A 21,926-nucleotide genomic window follows, 5' to 3' on the forward strand; every position below is an offset into this window, starting at 1 on the left:
TGATATTTACATACATATTTATGATTTTACATCTACTTCTTCTGGGACTCTGAATAAGTTCAAGATAAAGTCTTCTGAGAACTCTCTGAACACACGCATAAATAGCCCTATAATACAGTGTTCGCTCAAAAAATATCTAAAGAACCGTAGGCCAGCAGGTGCATGAAAAGATGCTCAACATCACTAATCATCAGAGAAATGTTAATCAAAACCACAATGAGGGCTTCCCTGGTGGCGCAGTGGTTGAGAATCTGCCTGCTAATGCAGGGGACACGGGTTCAAGCCCTGGTCTGGGAGGATCCCATATGCCCATGCCGCGGAGCAACTAGGCCCATGAGCCACAACTACTGAGCCTGCGCGTCTGGAGCCTGTGCTCCGCAAAAAGAGAGGCCACGATAGTTAGAGGCCCGCGCACCGCGATGAAGAGTGGCCCCCGCTTGCCACAACTAGAGAAAGCCCTCGCACAGAAACGAAGACCCAACACAGCAAAAATAAATTAATTAATAAATTCCTACCCCCAACATCTTCTAAAAAAAAAAAAAAACACACACACACAATGACACATCACCTCATATATGCTACACTGGCTATTATCAAAAAGACAAAAAATGAGTGTTGGAGAGGATGTGAGGAAAAAGAAATCTTTGTGCACTGTTGGCGGAAGTATAAATTGGTGTAGCTATTATGAAAAACAGTATGGAGGTTCCTCAGAAAGTTAAAAATAGAACTGCTGTATGATCCAGCAATTTCATTTCTGGATATTTATCCAAAGAAAACAAAAAAACACTAAGTTAAAAAGACATATGCAACCCCCTGTTCATTGCAGCATTATTTACAATAGCCAAGATATGGAAGCAACCCAAATGTCCATTGAGAGATGAATGGATAAAGAAAATATGGTATATACAATCATCCTTTTGTATCCACGGGAGATTGGCTCCAGGACCCCTGCAGATACCAAAATCCAAGCATCCTCAAATTCCTTATATAAATGGAAGTGGTATTTGCATATAACCTATGCACAGCCTTCCATATATTTTAAATATTCTCTAGATTACTAATACCTAATACCTTACTAATACCTAATACAAGTAAATGCTATGTAAATAGTTGCCAGTGTGCAGCAACTTCAAGTTGTGCCTTTTGGAACTTTCTGAAAATTTTTTTCCCCAATATTTTCCATCCACAGTTGATTGAATCCTTGGATGTGGAACCTAGAGATATAGAGATACAGAATAAAATCTTGCCACTTGCAACAACATGGATTGACCTTGAAGGCATTATGCAAAGTGAAATAAGTCAGACAGGGAAAGACAAATATATGATTTCATTTATATATGAAATCTAAAACAAAAGACAAAAACATAAAAGAAAAATAACAAGAAAAAAACAGGCTCATAGATTACAAAGAATAGATTGGTTGTTGCCAGAAGTGGGGGTTGGGTGGGGGGTGAAATGAGTGAAGAGAGTCAACAGGTACAAACTTACAGTTATAAAGTAAGTCACGGGGATGTAAGATACTATATGGGGACTACAGGTTAATAATACTGTGTTGCATATCTGAATGTTGCAAAAAGAGTAAATCTTAGAAATTCTCATCACAAGAAAAAATTTTTAACTATGTGTGGTGATGGATGTTAACTAGATTTATTGTGGTGATCTTTTGCAATATATAAAATTTTGTGTGTCAATTATACCTCAATAAAAAGTACAGAATTTACATTATTTAAATTAATTTTGAGTTTTTCGTGGGTTTTATTGAACAGAATATTTCCTCATTGTTTTATTTTTAGAAAAATATACTGCCATAGTTATTCAAGTCATATATCTATATATGTATGTGAGCACGTGTGCGTGCACACACATATACACACACACACACATTTACTCAAAATAATACATACACCAGATATGTAGATAGGTAGGTAGGTAGATAGATAAATAGATAATTTCAAAATTTTGTTACAAAAATGTTCCCCTGAGTTATTTTTTACAGATTTATAAATGTAGTCTGTAGGTTGCAATTTTCTTTTCCAACAGAATAAGAGGTTAGCTGGTATGGATTGCCTCTGGTGTCTCCTTACTTAGAGAGTAAAACAAATTAGAATGCTAAAAACAAATCTATTCAAATGTTTGACATAATTTACCGGATGTTAAGAACATTTATAAAAATATACTTGGGCCATTCCTTTAAAATCTAGCCAGAATCTCACCATTTCTCACAATTTTCATTGCTATAAAGATCAGGGACCATATCTCCATCATTGGCTTCCTGGATTATTTCTATAGTCTCTTAACTGGTCTATTTCTGTCCTTACTCCCTAGTCATTATTCGCCTCAGAAAAGTCAGCGTATCCTGGCTTTACCAAGAGTAATGGTAATTTAGATAGAAATTTGCCACGGTCTTCTTCACGATTTAATTCAAGCCTTTGCCTGGTCTGCAAGGATCTCCATGATGGGACATTCGTCGGCATATTTGACCTCATCTCCAGCTATGGGCCCCTCCATTCACTGTACTCAGTGCCACTGGCCTCCTTGCCCGGTACACTCCCATTTCAGGGATTTTGCAATTGCTGCTCAGTCTTTCTGGAGCACACATCACTCAGATACCATATGGCTCATCTTTTGCTTCCTTCAGGTCTCTGCTGAAATTTCATCCTAACAGAGAAGTCTTTTCTGACTACCTCACTGTAGGATAGCCACTACCCTCTAAATTGCTTATTTTTACCCTGATTTGTGTTTTGAAAACTTAAATTTAACACTGACAGTGCTTTTAAATTTACTTATTGTCTAACTTCCCTGGTTGGACAGTAGCTGCTTGAGCAGAGTGAATGTGTCCGTTTCCTTCACTGCCCCCCAGAGTCCAGAATGGGTTAGGATTTAGTGGTTGTTACATCAATGTTTGGTGAATGAAGGAGTGAATTTTAGTTATGGACCCTGAGCTTTATTTAGATAACAAATTTTATGCCAGCAAAATGGACAACGGTTATTTATCCACTGCAGGAGGAAAAATATATGTATTTATAAACATACATATATATATATATATATATTTACTTCGAGATATACTTTCCAGACTATTTTATACATTATATGTAAATCCATTTTAATAAAGGTATGCTATAATTTCACAAATATCACTTTTAATCTAGTTAAAAACTAGAAAATAAAAAAAATAAACAAAATGAATACAAAATAAATAAGACTCTTTCACTCTTTATGACATCTCCATACACTAAAAAGGGAGAAGATATATTCTTCTTGCTTTAGTGATTATGCATAATAAGTATTTACAAAAAGTTGATTTATATAACTACGTCATTACTTTCAATGATTAATCCACTTTTACATGGTAATATAAAGTTCTATAGTTAGCACACTACTCCCTTTTCAATTGTGTTAAAAAGTAAAAAAGAAAGTCATACATTTTCCCAGATTGACACTAAGACATTGATCATTTATTGGCATAGATGGTAAATAAGTGTAAATCAATACAAAATATAAAATCCTATGTGTAAATATAAAATGCATTCATTGTATCTCTGTAAATATAAATTAATATAAATATATATATTATATACAATGTAACTCTTCTGTACCTCAATTTTACTTTGTAAATATATTTAATTTCAAACTTAAGTTTTATGAATCATTGATATAAAATATTTTCTATTATTTCTCATATTACTAAGAGAATTTATATCTGTTTAATATGAATTAATATCTCTACACCTTTTAAGCATTGTTATATATTGAGATCATTTTTAAAAACTTGTGACAAGATTTTAAGGGATTTGTTACTGAATAGAAAAAAGAAAAACAAGCAAAACCACAACAAAATAATAATGGAATAAACATTTGACACAATTTTTTTTTCTAGGTATACTCTGAAAATTTAGCATAAATGAAAAATTTTGCTGAATGGGACCATGTGATTAAATTAATTTCTAGACAAAGCACAATTTTCTTGCAATAGTAGGAATTAAAAGTTGATAAATCATCTACATGAAAACTGTTTCTTTTCAGGATTATTTTTATTACCACATATGTTGTTTCTTTGATAAAATTCAGAGTTCCTGAACAAATATGGAAACAGCAGCATGATTAATGGGACTGAATGTAAAAATACTTTTTGCAGGTTAAAATAATCACAAGTATCAAAATTAAATGTGTATGGTATACCACCTTTTGGGATAAATAGAGTGCACTTTGCTATAATAGGGAGAGGGAAAAACTGTACTAAATTAAATGAAGCTCATTTTTTTGCCTGCGCTGTATTATTGGAAATTCCTATAATTTACCTCATTGTTATAGAAATAATCTACACACACCAAATACAGTCATGATTTTTCTCTTTCTCACATTTACATTCTTCTTCTTCATGACCCTACCTGACAAAAAACAAACTACATACACTGAGATAAGGATTCATTTCCAATATTTTGAATTTTGCTCTCCATCCTCTTTTATATAAAACAATTTAACATTACTCGAGGGCTTCCCACCGCATTTCACCTTTTTGTCCTCTCCCTCCTTCTCGATAATTTTTCTCTTCACTTCCTTTGTCATAGCCCCTCAAACCCAGCGCTACCCATTCTCATTTCGTCCACTTATCAGTAGCAGCGCTCGCCCATATCAGAATTCTTCCAGTCTGAGGTCCAGGCTCACTAACAATGTGTGAATTAGATATTTATATTCTCAGAAAAGTAATAAAAGGGGCAAGACCAAGCCTGGTGTGCATAGAGTTTACTTCTAGATCTTATTTATAAATTAACCTTTTCGTCTGAGTTGATAATGTTAAAAAATTAAATTAAAATTAGACTCTGGTAAGAATTTTTTAAGGATTTAAGCAAATTAATAGGCCTAATTTTTTCAACACAAAATATATACCTGGTGAATCACAGAATAAAAGTGTCTCTGGGAGTGAATACTTCATAGTCACCTGGTCTTTTTTTTAATTTAAAATATTGCTCATTGAAGGAAAATTAAAATTTCTGTCATTTTCAAGTTTTAGTCTTTCTGTTCATTAATTTTTATTGGGTAATCTACTTTGAAAAACATGTCTATGTACCTTTTTCAATTTGAGGACTCCTTCTTGTGTATTCTCATCTGTGACGATGTCAAACAAATTTCCCCCATCTCCTGGAACAATACTGTATTCAATTTCTGCATTTTGTCCAAAATCAGGGTCCACAGCTCTTATTCTTCCAATAGCTGAGCCAATAGGGGAAGACTCGGGAACTTTCAGATGGAAAATGCCTGATAAGATATATATAATTTTTGTATACAGTGGAGTTAGTAAAGTACATAAGATTACCAGCCTTGAAAATATAGTCTACAGAAAATAAATCAACTCTAAAACATAATAGTGCAAAATTGAAAGGCAATTTGCTATCCAGTTAAAGATTATAATTAGGAGTAATAATTTCACTTTTCACTTCAATAGATTCTGTTGTAGAATTTCAATTGGTCATTATAAATAGTAGGAAGTGTTAAATTAAAATTACTGTGAAGAAATATTTTACATACTAGCACCATCTAAGTGTAACCAGTATCAAATGTGAAGGTGGGAATAGTCATGAAATAAACTGATACTAATGCAAAAGAATCCAGGATACAAGACATAGATTAAAAAGATACATAGATAGATGATAGATAGATACATAGATAGATAGAAGACAGATATTTAGATATTTATAGAATAATAAGGCTATGTGTCCTAACATACAAAAATATAAAACATATATGTAAATGAATATAATAATAGATGAACTATTTCCTCAATAAGTATAAATCATTAAACTAAAAATTACTTGTAAAATGATAAGTGTATATATATATATTTATATCTATGTATTAAATACATGTACATATATTTAATCTACAATGGATTTAAGTATAGTATACTACAAACTAATATTCAACTTCTACTTAGTAAATTTTTAGTAGATTCCCTTCCAGGTACTTTTACACACTTTTAAAGTCAGGATATAAAGTTCTATCTCCCAATTTTTTAACATTAAGGAAAAGAGAAAAGTAAAATTCTTATTGTGTACCACCAGGCGGAGCACCAACATTACTATAAATTTGATACTGAGTCAGAAAATCCTATAAAAGTCTCTATCTATATAAAATATAATAGAATCAAGAAAAATTATGGTATCTCACAAAAATGAAAATATATACATTGTTTAAAAGAGTTTACAAAATTTTGTAAGGTATAACGTGAAGAAAAAAATATGGGCTATTTTACTGATATCTCACCAATATAAATATTAATAGGTTAAACAGCAGTCTGTTTAAATCAAAAAAACGGAAAGAAAGAAAATAGGAGGAAATGCAAATGCTAAAGCAAAACTAAACACAAAAATATAAAGTTTAAATTAATATTGACAGCAGTTTAAGCTTCTGTTAGTAGATTTTTGATTCTACTTTCCCATGAGTAAAGCAACCAGGGTAATTAATTTGATTTGAAATTCTAGTTACATTTATAGCAATTAAATTCGGAAGGTTTTAATATGTTTTTTAGATGCTGAAGTTCATTCAACAAGCTACATTACAGTATTACAATTGTTTCCTTTGAGATATGAGAAAAAATAATCTTTCACATTTTATGGAGATTCTGCCAAATTGTCAATTCTTTATTCCCAGTTATTTTTAGAGGTCTATTGTTGTTTCACAACCGGTTACAAAATTTTCCAATTTCATTAGCCCAGGAAGCACTTAAATCTTGCCATCTGCCTTTCTACCTGCTGCCCCCAAAAAGGATATCTACCTTTTGCTCCTATAATGTTAAAATCAGCCTTATTTATATCCATCCAGTGGACATTACCTCAACGGGACATATAATATATTTAGTCTCAAGAGAGCTAAGTATTTACCTAAAATTGTTTGTTTCCATGTAATAGACAGAAAGTACATTTTACAGTGGTATAAAATACTTGCTTAATTAGTTAACTTAATAGTTAATTAACAGTATAACTGCCTTCAAACAAGATATGAGAAATCTCTCTAAAAGAGAAAATGTAAATGTTAAATAAATAAATAGATACCAAATAAAAATACTTCAAGTGACAACAATGGAGTGTTATGTAGACATTATAAAATAATTTTGGTTGAAGAATTCATATTTATCTATCAAACTAGCAACTTTTCGTAGACTATAATTATGCTTCATTAGGCTTTACTCCCTAAACACTTAAGAGAGTGGCTATCCTATAGAGTTGTCCAATGTTTGTGAACTCAAAACAGGGTTTGAATTTGAGAAAACATGGGCAAAGAAAAAGAATAAAATTATGGGTTACATTGTATACCCATTGCCTCCAAAAAGGGTAAAGACAGATATTCAAGGGGAATTTGTCTGAGTTCAAATAGCCATGATTAATAAGCAAGACATAATGTGGCTTTTGCAACCTAGTTTCTATAGAACATGTGTTTCACAATAGCCATATTAAACCCTAATCCTACTGAAGCACTCCTGAGATATTAGCAAACAGAAGGATGCCTGAATTCCTGTTTAATGTGGCAAGAAAGCATGTGACACAGTTATATAAAGTTGTACTAAATTTCTCAGTGACAAATTCCAAAGAAAGAGGACAAGGCATAGAACATGTGAAGTATTTTTTATTTCCTTTTTTCTTCTTTTCATAGCACCTATGATTTACCAGAAACGTGTCTACAACCTTTGTGTCTCATTGTGTGATTGTGATATTGAAATGAAGAAACACCAAAAGCCTTGAATCTATAGTGTGATCTGTCATGGTCTAATCTAACAGTACATCAGTAAGTGTTAGGAAAGTTCTTGAATTTTTCCAAATAGAGCAGTGGAAGTCTATGTTGGAAAATAAATGCTCCTCTAACAGGATACTTAGTTAGGAAACATGACTAAAAATTACTGAAGACATAGCTGGCAGAGATTTGAGAGAAACAGGGAGCTGTCAAGTGTAGTGGATTTCAAGTTAAAAACATGGCCAAGCAGTGCATGATGGTGATGGTGTTTCATCACTGGGGAAAGGGGAGGGTTGAATGGAATCTTTAGGAAAATATGGGCATCTAACGTAAAAGCTTGGAAAATTTCTGCTTACTTTATCCAAGCTATTCGGGGGGAGCAACTTTAGGTTACATGTTAGGTTTATGAGTTCGCTTTTCATTTGAACATTTAAAAGTAAAAATAATAGAATCAAAAAATCAAGGGAAATAATCTAGTTTGGTGTTATCACTTAGGCTTATGGTTAGTGAAGGTGAAGAGTTTAGCCAGAATTGAGACCTTTCAATGTCAGAAAAAAATTTAAACTCTGAGAGGCTAGCTAAAGGACATCAGATAATACAGACTATAGATGAAAGACTATATGCCTTTTCAAGACTATAGGCTGAGATATGACTCTTATGTTTTATAAAAGAACATTTTATGAGGCTAATAATAAATGTGAAGACAGCCATACTTAGCAATCCTCTATTAATATAAGTTAAATAGCAGTTTTAGAAAAAGTTGTCAGCATGTAGTTTGCCTGCAAAATTCATAATTATCTAACAGCACTGGAAAACTTGTCATTAAATTGAAATATTAGTCTTGTCCTAAAAAGATGGACTTAATAGCATTCAACTAACATGCCCTACTAAAATTAAGATATAATAGAAGTAAAACAGTGTTTTCCACTTACATCTGTTTTCTACATTGAGGTTTTAGTGTACATAAAACAAACACATAGAGAGCACTGAATTTTCTGTTCTTTGCATAACAATTATACATTGTAGTAAGGTGGAAGATGCATTCATTAAGACAAGCATTTCTCAGTAGAACATTGTAGTTGGCAATAAAGTCTACAGAACATGGAACAATTCAGAGAAACTATGCATTAGTCTTGTCAGATTGTTTAGGTTCTGTCATTTTATTTCCAATGACTTGACATTTTATCATTTCTAGAAACTCAACAGCAATAAAGCTAGGGTCATTAAGATTAATTCAAAACTGAAGTAAATCTTCACCTGTGCCAAAGTTGGATCGCTTATGATGTACCATGTAATTACACTGCCATCATTTTCTGGACATCCTACTTTTGACACATATGAAACATCTTAATGGCACTACCTCTACAACACACATTAAGATAGAAGACAGGTGACAAGAAATTATTCACAGAGTCAATAAGAATATATACTTACATAGTTATCAAATATGCATGCTAGGCTGAACAAAAATAACCATGTTCCCATAGAAAAGGAGAAAACTGCATGTAGTGAACTAAGGTAGAATTATAGTGATCAAATTCTCTAGCTTCTTACAGGTAATGTGCCCTGTTAATTCCAAAGGTAAAAGTATTTGTTACTTAATTATAGGCTAAGTGGGCATCCTCTAAGTAACTAATGCTACTCAAAAAATTATACTTTGATTATTAGAACTTGCACTGCGTGTGTGTGTGTGCATGTGTGCACATTCATTAATACCTAAGGACAAAAGATATATATTTCCCTTCCTTTTTCTTTGAGAAAATTTCCAAGTATTGATGAAAACACCAAAAATATATATTTACTTAACAAAATACAAATTAATATGTTACAGTTTAATCAGAAATAAAGATTATAGGACCTGAATAAATACATTAAATGAATGAATGAATTATACAGTACTGTGACAACATTCAGCCATAAGAATAGAAAATAAATAGAAGATGGAATAATCCATTACAACTTCTCTTTTGAAATACATTTTATTTTATGCTTATAGTAATAACTAATCTAAAGTTACTGAAAAACAATACATAAGAAGTCAATGTTCAGCTGCACATAAAACGTATCTATATGTAACAAATAACTAAGTTGGAGGTAATTTGGTCTAAGTAGAAATTATTTCAAATTGATAAGAATGTTAAACATTTTTAAGAACTTGAAAGCATATACTTGAGACCACTTAAGGAGGTGATTACTTGAAATATTACATTTACATTTCAACTTTAGAAAATAGAGAGGAGAATCAAGATGGCAGAGTAGAAAGGACTTAAACTCATCTCATCATTTGGGCACACCAAAATTACAACTACTTACAGAGCAACTATCTATGAGAACAACCTAAAGTCTTACAGAAAAGATTTTCTGAAACTAAAGATATAAAGAAGGGACCACGACAAGATGGGTAGAAGGGGAGGAGATGGATTATACTCAAGACCCACACCCCCAGGATGATAACTGGCAAACAGGAGGGAAGTTACAACCACAGAGTTTGAAAATGGAAACACAGCATTCCAAAACCTATGTGAAACAGCAGAAGCAGTTCTAAGTGGGAAGATTATAATGATATAGGCCTACCACAGAAAAGAAGAAAAATCTCAAATAACCAATCTAACTTTACACCTAAAGGAATGAGAAAAAGAAGAATAAGCAAAACTTAAAGTTACTAGAAGGAAGAAAATAGCACAGAGCCAAGAAGAAATAAAGGAAATAGAGGCTAATATATATATATATATATATATATATATATATATATATATATATATATATATATATAGAAAAGATCAATGAAACTAAGATTTAGTTCTTTGAAAAGATAAATAAAATTTATAAACCTCTAGCCAGACACATCAAGAAGAAAAGAAATTAAAATGAATAAAAATGAAATGGGAGAAGTTACAACTGACACCACAGAAATACAAAGGATCATAAGAGATTATGACAAAAAATTATATGCCAAAAAATTGGACAACCTAGAAGAAATGAATACATTCCAAGAAGCACTGCATTCTTCCAAGACTGAATCAGAAAAAAATAAAAAATCTGAACAGACCAATTACTAGTAATGAAGTTTAATCTGTAATCAAAAAACTCCCAATAAACAAAAGTCCAGGACCAGACAGCTTCACAAGTGGATTTTCACAAACATTTAAAGAAAAGTTAATACCTATTTGTCTCAAACTATTCCAAAAATTTGAAGAGGAAGGGACTCTTCCAAACTCATTCTGTGAGGTCAGCATCAATTTACAGGACTATATCCCTGATTAATATAGATGCAAAAGTCCTCAACAAAACATTGGCAAGCCAAATTAAACAATACATTAAAAGGTTCATACACCACGACCAAGTGGAATTTATACCAGGAATGCAAGTATGGTTCTAAATCCACAAATCAATCAATGTGATGCATTACATTATCATAGGATAAAAATCATATGATCATCTCAATACATACAGAAAAAATTTGACAAAATTCAACATTCATTTATGATAAAAACTATTAACAAAGTGTGTATAAAGGAAGCATATCTCAACATAACAAAAGCTATGTATGACAAACCCACAGCCAACATCATAGTCAATGGTAAAAAGGTGAAAGCATTTCCTCTAACATCAGATACAAGACAAGGATGCCCACTCTCACCACTTTTATTCAACATAGTATTGGAAGTCCTAGCCACAGCAATCTGACAAGAAAAATAAGTAAAAGAAAATAAGTAAAAGCACCAAATTAGAAAGGAAGACATAAAACTGTTATTCTTTTCAGATGACATATCTTATACATAGAAAATCCTGAAGACTCCACCAAAAAAAAAAAAAGAAAAAAAAGAAAACTATTAGAACTAATAGATTAATTCAGTAAAGATGTAGGATCCCAAATTAATTTACAGAAATTTGTTGCATTTCTACACACTAATAATAACTGTTGGAAGAAAAATTAAGAAAACAATCCTCTGTACAATTTGATCAAAAAGAATAAAATACCTGGAAATAAGTATAACAAAGGAGGTGAAAACCTGTACTCTGAAAACTAAAAGACATTGATAAAAGAAATTGAAAACTTACAAACAAATGGAAAGATATACCATGCTCATGGATTAGAAGAATTAATATTGTTAAATATTCTACCCAAGGCAATCTACAGATTTAATGTAATCTTATTAAAATACAAATACCATTTTTCACAGAACTGGAACAAATAATCCTAAAATTTGTATGGAACCACAAAAGACCACTAATAGCAAAAGAAATCTTGAGAAAGAAGAACAAAGCTGGAAGTATCATGCTTATGGATTTCAAACTTTACTACAAAGCTACAGTAATGAAAACAGTATGGTACTGTTAGGTCAATGGTACTGTTAGATCAGTAGATCAATGGAACAGAATAGAGAGCCCCCCCCCAGAAATAAACCCACGCACTTATGGTAAATTAATCTACAACAAAGGAGGCAAGAATATCCAGTGGGGGAAAGATCACCTCTTCAATAAATGGTGCTGGGAAAACCAGACAGGTACATGAAAAATAATGAAACTGAACCACTTTTTCACATGATATACAAAAATAGACTCAAAATGGATTAAAGACTTAAATTTAAGACCTGAAACCACAAAATTACTAAGGAAAACATAGGTGGTGTGTTCTTTAAAATCTATCTTAGCAATATTTCTTTGGATATGTCTCCTCCAGCAAGGGAAACAAAACCAAAAATAAGCAGATGAGACTATTAAAAAACTAAAGAAACACACTTCTGAATTGAAGATATTTCCAAATGATATATCCAGTAAAGGGTTAATACCCAAAATACTTGAAGAACTCATAAACTAAAAAAAAAAAAAAAAATTGAATAATAGGCATAGGACCTAAAAAGACATTTTTCTGAAGAAGTACAGATGACCAACAGGCACGTGAAAAGATGCTCAACAACACTAATCATTAGGGAAGTAAATATCAAAATCATGAGATATTGTCCCACACCTGTCTGAATTGTTATCATCAAAAAGCCAAAAAATAAGTGTTGATGATCCAGCAATTTCAATTCTGGATATATACCCAAAGAAAACAAAAACACTAATTCAAAAAGATATATGCACCTATATGTTAATTGCAACATTAGTTACAATAGCCAAGAAATTAAAGCAACCTAAATGAACATCAAGAGATGAATGGATAAAGAAGATGTGGTACATATATACAATGGAATATCACTCAGCCATAAAAAGAATGAAATCCTATCATTTGCTACAACATGGATGGATCTAGAAGGTATTATACTAAGTAAAATTAGCCAGACAGAAAAAGACAAATATCATATGATCTCACTTATATTTGGTATTTAAAAAACAAAATAGAAAATAAAACAAAACAAAAACAGACTCATAGATACAGAGAAAAAACAATGGATTGTTTCCAGAGGGGAAGAAGGGGATGGGGATGGGCAAAATAGGTGAAGGGAATTCAGAGGTGTGTACTTCCAGTTATAAAATAAATAATCACAGTGTTATATTGTACAGAGTAGGGAATATCATCACTGGTACTGTCATGGCTTTGTATGAGGATAGATGGTCAATAGATTTACTGTAGTGATCTTTTAGTGATGAATTTAAATGTCATATCACTATGCTCTAGACCTGAAACTAACATAATATTGTATGTCAAATATATGTCAATTTATAAAAGTGAACTATTTTTTGATACACGCTACAAAATGGATTAACCTTTAAAGATACTGTGCTAAGTTAAACAAGCTAGTTATAAAAGATTACATATTGTATTACTCCATTTTATGGAGTGTACAGATAAGCAAATCTACAGAGACAGAAAGTAGATAAAATTATGCACGGGAGTGGAGGATGCAATTGAGAGCAACTGGGGAATAACTGCTCATGGGTATGTGGTTTCTTTTTTGGAATGATAAAAATATTCTAGAATTAGTAGAGATGGTTGCACAACTTTTTGTGTATAGTAAAAAACACCGAATTGTACACTTTTAAAAAACAAAATAAAAACTTCATAAACGAAAACAAACAAATAAAATTTAGAAAATAAATGCATATTACTATAAAACTGTTGATTCAGTGATTGAAGTCAGACATTAAATTGTTCAAATAGTGATCTTGTGTATATGTGTGTGTGTGTGATTTACCATCTAATTACAGAGAAGTAAAATGTTGCTTTATAAATATTTTAGTGTTTTAATTACTTAAGCAAGTATAATAGCACACAAAATGATCTTGCCTTATCTATGGAAAATAAAAAGGTAATAAAAGCAAAAACCATATCTCATATGACCATGTCTCATATTTCATAGAAAAAAATAATATCATAGAGGGGATATCTCAGCTTCCTGAACTTTTAGACTATCCCACATCATGTTACCATTAGTCTAAAAAAGTACAACATGCAAGATGTAGTAAAAACCTTATTTTTCCTTTGTCTCTCACTGTTCCTTTAGACTTTCTTCGTTGCCAGTATGCTTTGCCTTCTCTGTTCATTTTCAAATAGTAGTCTTATGTTGACTTTAATTACCAAAATCTAGATCTGGAAATCAGAAATTTCCAGAATATCATATTAATTAGTGATTTGATCCATGTGCAAAATTAAGACTTCTCCTGTCTGCCAGTCCACCCCCAAGCCAAAGTGGGCCAGTGCAGATGGGGCTTCAGTTTAGAAATGGACGGCTTGACAGGCTTTGCCTTGTCTCGTCATTCACTTGCCAGTATTGAAAATTCCAACCAAACCAATTCCAAATGAACTATGAAACAAAAACCCATTTATGTTACTTAATGATTGTCAGAATAAAAAGTGTTCCTGATTCTCAAAAATATGTATTTTTTAATATATGTGATTTATATAACCACTACTTCCATTACATAGTAAACATGATGTAGGTTTTGGCAAGAGTGCACAACGTTTCAAGTGCATCAATAACCTTCCGTTGTGCCTTCATTTTATGGAGTACATTTAATATTCCCTTAAAACCTCCATTAATCATGTAAACATTTCTTTTGTCCTTGTCTATGTAATTTCTGACCCACCTAACAAAACATAGTAGATGGATAATTCTCATTGATATTGCCCAATAATTTCACAAAAATGGATCACACCTGAGGTTTTATTATAAATTATAAATATATTCAACATCTTACAAACTAGGCCCGAAAAATGTTTGAAATTCAAATTCATCTGGGAATACTTATTTAACCAAGAGTTTGATTTTTCACAGATTTTTTTGAAACATTGTAAGACTAGTCTAGAAAATAAACTTAACCAAAATTAATTTTTTCAATAGCACCAAATTCATTGATCTACAAATTTTATTTCTAAATAGTCATCATGTGTTAATGCATTAATGTATGTATACAATGGTTTAAATTTTCTTTAATTGACTGTATTTTATAATTGAATGCTACATATCTCTTCCCTATCTTGTTGCTTATGCCTAAAATGTTTCATTTTCCCACTGCTCCTAATCCCCCTTTACATAAATTCTATTCTTCATTCTTTCAATGACAACTTCAAGTCATTTTTTGATGAAATTTTTTCTTGTTTTTGCACTTCCATTTTTCCACGATTCTTTAAATAATACATTATGTTTTTTCAATGGTCTAAAATATTTTGGTACACATTTGCTGTTCCACTGGCTAACTCTTCTTAGAGGTTTCAGAAATCAATATTGATATTAATTCCTTCTACATCCTCTCAGATCTGCTCTGTAATGATTTGGTACCCATCTTACACATTTGTATATCATCGTGTGCATAAGTCTATCATTCATTTTACTTCAAATAGTATAATTCTCCATTATACACAGAGTTGCTTGAGGGAAGAGATTAATTTTTTATGCCTTTATACATACAAAAAAATGATATAGCCATTTTTGCATTTACTTTTCTATAAAACTAGCAATCCATGAAACATTATTTGTTAAAGGATATAATTTATTGTGTCCAATATTTGTTAATAAAATAGATATCTTATGTGCAAAATATTTTGTTTCCATGGTGTTAGTATTATTTATATCATGTTTAACTTTCATAAATACTGTATAAGTCCAATTTCTTTGCCTATATAAATGCTAAGACCAATAATAAGGCAAATATGAAATAGATTTAAACCATGTGACGTAAATGAGAATTTAGGATACCTTCACAACTGTGGTTAAAAATATACACCATTGTCAGAAATATATGTATTAAAGGTTTGAGGTGGTGATTTTTAAGCTTCTCTTTATACCTTTGTTCATTCTACCTCCTGGATTTTCTTACATTCAAAATTAAAGAATTATGCCCTCTTTAATCTGATTAATTTCATGCATGCCTCAAGTTTCGTTTGTCACTTCTATCATTAAATGTCTCTCAAAAATGTTTTTTGACTCTGACTTCTCTTTGAGGTTCCCTATATTTTCAGCCACCATTTGCTCATTTCCACTCAAATTTCAGCATATCAGCAGAAAAACCGTCTCCTACTTAAATAATTTCTTCACATGCTCTTTATCTTACTTATCTCTGAATCCAATAGATCACAAAGTCCTTTCCATTCTGCTGCTGTGTATTTCTCAATTCTGGCTGTTTGTTTATTCCAAACAACTGCCCTGGGTTTGTGCCACATCTCTCTACTTCAGTGTTTACCAACTTAACAAAGTTATTTTTTAAACATATTGATTTATGATATTGCCTCTCTACTCAAAAGCACACACATACATACATAAATACATGTGTATAATTCAGGAGTGCGGCACTCTTAACCAACCTTCTCTCTTTCAGTCTGTTAAATTCTTACTATATATTTCTTCTTAAAGGCTATATCCTTCATATTTCCTAATAATCCCAGCTAGATCTAATAACTGTATCCTATTTATGCCAATAATTATTCTGATCATATTCCTATTATGGAATTTTACTGTGGTTGTAATATATTTATACATATAGATATTTGTCTTATAGAGTGCACTGTTGACTGAGAAAAGTAAAGATAGTATTATTCAATTCATTCAATTCTCTTAAGAATCAAGAACAAGTATGAATAAATACATATATATGATTGTATAAAAGTGGCAGGAATTTTTTTAACATCTTTATTGGAGTATAATTGCTTTACAATGGTGTGTTAGTTTCTGCTTTATAAAAAAGTGAATCAGTTATACATATACATATATCCCCATATCTCTTCCATCTTGCATCTCCCTCCCTCCCACCCTCCCTATCCCACCCCTCTAGGTGGTCACAAAGCACCGAGCTGATCTCCCTGTGCTATGCGGCTGCTTCCCACTACCTATCTATTTTACGTTTGGTAGAGTATATATGTCCATGCCACTCTCTCACTTTAACCCATCTTACCCGTCCCCCTCACCATGTCCTCAAGTCCATTCTCTAGTAGGTCTGTGTCTTTATTCCCGTCTTGCCCCTAGGTTCTTCACGACCTTTTTTTTTTTCTTAGATTCCATATATATGTGTTAGCATACAGTATTTGTTTTATCTTCCTGACTTACTTCACTCTGTATGACAGTCTCTAGATCCATCTACCTAACTACAAATAACTCAATTTCGTTTCTTTTTATGGCTGAGTAATATTCCATTGTATATATGTGCCACATCTTCTTTACCCATTCATTTGTTGATGGACACTTAGGTTGCTTCCATGTCTTGGCTATTGTAAATAGAGCTGCAATGAACATTGTGGTATATGACTCTTTTTGAATTATGGTTTTCTCAGGGTATATGCCCAGGAGTGGGATTGCTGGGTCATATGGTAGTTCTATTTTTAGTTTTTTAAGGAACCTCCATACTGTTCTCCATAGTGGCTGTATCAATTTACATTCCCACCAACAGTGCAAGAGGGTTCCCTTTTCTCCACACCCTCTCCAGCATTTATTGTTTGTATATATATATTTTTTTTTTCTTTTTTTTTTTTTTTTTTTTTTTTTTTTTTGCGGTACGCGGGCCGCTCACTGTTGTGGCCTCTCCCGTTGCAGAGCACAGGCTCTGGACGTGCAGGCTCAGTGGCCATGGCTCACAGGTCCAGACACTCTGCAGCATGTGGGATCTTCCTGGACCGGGGCACGAACCCACATCCCCTGCATCGGCAGGCAGACTCTCAACCACTGCACCACCAGGGAAGCCCCGTTTGTATATTTTTTGATGATGGCCATTCTGACCAGTGTGAGATGATATCTCATTGTAGTTTTGATTTGCAATTCTCTAACGATTAATGATGTTGAGAATTCTTTCATGTGTTTGTTGGCAATCTGTATATCTTCTTTGGAGAAATGTCTATTTAGGCCTTCTGCCCATTTCTGGATTGGGTTGTTTGTTTTTATAATGTTGAGCTGCATTAGCTGCTTGTGTATTTTGGAGATTAATCCTTTGTCAGTTGCTTCATTTGCAAATATTTTCTCACATTCTGAGGGTCGTCTTTTCATCCTGTTTATGGTTTCCTTTGCTGTGCAAAAGCTTTTAAGTTTCATTAGGTCCCATTTATGTGGCAGGAATTTTTAATTGACTATAATGTGATTTTCAAAGACTGAAATAATAATAAAATACACTTAAGCATTTTAAGCAAACTAGGGAAATGATATTAACAATCATAGCATATATCCTTTACTCTGGGTAAAAGTGTTTAAAATAGTATTATGATTGTAATTGCCACCTCAAGAAGGTCGCTGGCCATCCAGCTCATAAGCATAAGTCTTCTGAGAGTCTACTAATGGGGCAATGGAGCAATCAGGCTACAATCTTTTATACTTTGCCACATAGGAAACAGAACGAAATAAGTCATCAAAAAGTGTCAGCACTATTTTAAAAGGACTCATATACTCATTAGCAAAGCACAATATGATGTGAATAATGATAATTATAGCAATGAAAAATTATTTAAACATTCTATTTCTGCTATTTTTCATTTGCTTACATCTGCTCACATAGAGTCTAGTGAAACTCACTAATCACTTCTCATTGCAGAACTGGGAGTGCAAAGTTTTTCACTGAGCTTGCCTTCAAATTGTATTCATTTTGATCCAGTTTGAGTTCAGCCTTAAAGCATCAGTATCTGACATCCGTAAACTCTTTGGAAAACTTCTAAACAAGACGTACAACTGTATATGAGTGCTTAATATGTTAAAAAAAAATAAACTTTCAAAATACTTAGTTTAAAATGACTACATTTTGTCGGGCTTCCCTGGTGGCGTAGTGGTTGAGAGTCCGCCTGCCGATGCAGGGGACACGGGTTCGTGTCCCGGTCCGAGAGGATCCCACATGCTGCAGAGCGGCTGGGCCCGTGAGCCATGACCGCTGAGCCTGCGTATCTGGAGCCTGTGCTCCGCAACAGGAGAGGCCACAACTGTGAGAGGCCCGCGTACCGAGAAAAAAAAAAAAAAAGACTGCATTTTAATACTCAGTCTCCACCCAAATAGGTGGAATTTTGCATGAATCAAAAAATTCTCATGAGGTACAAAATAATTAACTCATTACCTCTAGTTAACGAATAATGAAAAAGCCTTCTCAGAGAATCAACACTTGCTCCTTCATCACAGATTTTCAAATTGTGCCCTGCAGACTATCTATATCACAATCTACTGGAACACTTATCTATAAATCAGATTTCTGGATTTAAACTATGTCAACTGAAGAAGAACTTCCCTCGCTGGGACATAGGATCCCAAGGAATTCCTAAGGCAAATACAATTTGAGAACCCCTGGGAGAGCCACTGGTGAATAAGTCCCAGTTTATCGTTTGCATGCCTTATCTTCAGGAAGTAGTTGTTTCTTATTTATTTTTATTGAAGTAGACAAAGGCCCATTTGGGAATTAAACTTGAAGTGCTTATTTCCCTTAGTAAAAAGCTAGTTTTATAACGTGTCTTGGCTTATTTTTCAAGAATAGAAATAAGAGTCATCAAATACGACTCATGCTCACATTCTATGTGAGAACTGGAAGATACCTGAATATAAACGCTTTGTATAATTTTTTAACCCCTAAAATTTATGATTTCTAATGCTTTTTTTTTTTTTTTTTTTTTTGTGGTACGCGGGCCTCTCACTGTTGTGGCCTTTCCCGTTGCGGAGCACAGGCTCCGGACGCGCAGGCTCAGCAGCCATGGCTCACGGGCCCAGCCGCTCCGCGGCATGTGGGATCTTCCCGGACCGGGGCACGAACCCGTGTCCCCTGCATCGGCAGGCGGACTCTCAACCACTACGCCACCAGGGAAGCCCGACTTTTAATGCTTTTTAAACATTTCCTCCCAAATGAGGAGCATATCTAATTGTCATATAGCATACATACATACAATATCAAAGATCAACTTATCTAATTTTTTGTCATATTGATATCTTTGGGAGGCACTGACCTAAAAGCCACAGACTAGGTTAAATTATGGGAATTAAACTGTGTATTAAAGTTGATGCTAAATTGGCACCAGTACTAAGTTTGAGAAACATAAGCAAATATGAATTTATATCATTAACACCTTCATATATTAATTTTTTATTACTATTTAAAACTGACACCCAGTTCCAATTAAGGAAAGCCTTCACTTACATTTGATCTATACAGTTAACTTTGCAGACCAGTTGGTCCACGCCACCCTTCCAATCTCAAATATTTGAGTGAAGCTGAAGTAGTCATTCTCATTTTAATAGTAGTGGAGCTCACTTAAGACCCATTATTTTAGTCATGCCTCTTTTGGTATTCTTTCAGAGTAATTGCCACCATCTTCTCTTTCTCATTCTTTCACCTAAAATAGCATATTGGAGGCAGTGATAAGAACAGAAATTCCACCTTTGCCTCAGAGGCATCATTTAGAAACATGCTGAGGGTGTTAACAGTTATTTGTACTTGATCTGCAGGTAGGAAGCAGGCCCTTGGCCAGAGTCTCCAGATAAGTTGGAAGGAGAGATTTGTACATAATTCACTCCCTAACAGTCACAGAAAGAGATTGTGAAAAGAACCGAAGTGATTCTCAGCATACACACATTTACATATTCAGACATATCTTGGGCACTCAAAATCCAGGAAAAATTTTCTCCTATGATATTATTTAAATAAATATATAAATCTATATAAAGTTTTGAATTCTCAAATTATATATATATATAAATAAATATAAAATATAGATATGTACAAATATTATATCTAAAAATAAACAACACATGAACTTATATCTTTAGTAGTCAATCTCAGTTATCCCCATGACAATCAAACTTTGGACACCTGACAGAACGTGATGGTACATTTTCTAAGGCTGGATCTGAGTAGCTGTCAAAATTCAATTACTCTTTAATTCTGTATTCGGAATGACTTATTACATGGTTTTACTAAGTAAATTTCAGTATCAAAGCTTATAGTTTTCCAGGTATAAAGATGGTAAATGGTAAACAAAGAGAAACAGACTTTGTGCCCCATCTGGGTATAATTGGGTTCATGGTTCTAGGTATAATATTGGATACAATTATATGTTTTAGAAAATAACTATTGTACAAGTAATATTTTATTGACTTATAACTGAATCAATTGTCCTATAGCTAGAAACAGTCAATATAAACATGTTTGGTGGGCATTTGATGAAAACAGATTTACTTTATTTTGTTTATTTATTTATTAGTTTATTTATTTAGGCCTCACTCTGCAGTTGGTTTGCTGGATCTTCTTAGTTCCCCAACCAGGGATTGAACCTGGGCCACAGCAGTGAAAGCTCGAAGTCCTAACCACTGGAGTGCCAGGGAATTCCCAAAAAACAGACTTACTTTAAAATACTGTTTTATTTATGACTAAGAATTTGTTGTAAAATAAATATTAATGTCTTATTTTCTGCATTTGAATCCATTTACCATACAAACAGTTCTCTTAAATGCTTATTATATTGAAAAAGAAAGGAAAAAGAAGCAAACACTTCTTTACGTTTCCTACAAATTATCCCTTTTTATGTAAACTATGAGGGCTTTATTTCACCTAAGTTGTTTTCTTATTCATTACAAAACTATTACACAGAAGAGACAAGTGAGAGAAGTATTTTGCCTAATGTGAATTAACCACAAAACTTAATCGATTTGATCTCATAATGTATAATTTAGACCAGCTTGTTGGATGGTCTCGTTATTTAAAATTCAAGTAATGGAAACCATCAGCATTTTGCTGTAGCTTATTTTGACAGATGGAAATCCTCTACGGATGTCCTCGATTATCATAGATGGAAGCTATATGAGTATATG

At 32.9% G+C, this 21,926-nt stretch overlaps 1 protein-coding gene across 2 annotated transcripts in view; it reads right to left on the minus strand.

Moving 5' to 3' along the window:
- Positions 1-21,926, minus strand: part of CDH12 (cadherin 12) — a 270,731-nt gene that overhangs the window by 54,557 nt on the left and 194,248 nt on the right. For both annotated transcript variants that reach the window (XM_060146002.1, XM_060146001.1), the window contains one exon: positions 5,072-5,259. In XM_060146002.1, the coding sequence (XP_060001985.1) occupies positions 5,072-5,259 (188 nt within the window). The remainder of the gene's footprint in view (positions 1-5,071; positions 5,260-21,926) is intronic.

The sequence above is a fragment of the Lagenorhynchus albirostris genome, chromosome 3 (assembly GCF_949774975.1).
Source record: "Lagenorhynchus albirostris chromosome 3, mLagAlb1.1, whole genome shotgun sequence".
NCBI classification, from domain to species: domain Eukaryota; kingdom Metazoa; phylum Chordata; class Mammalia; order Artiodactyla; family Delphinidae; genus Lagenorhynchus; species Lagenorhynchus albirostris.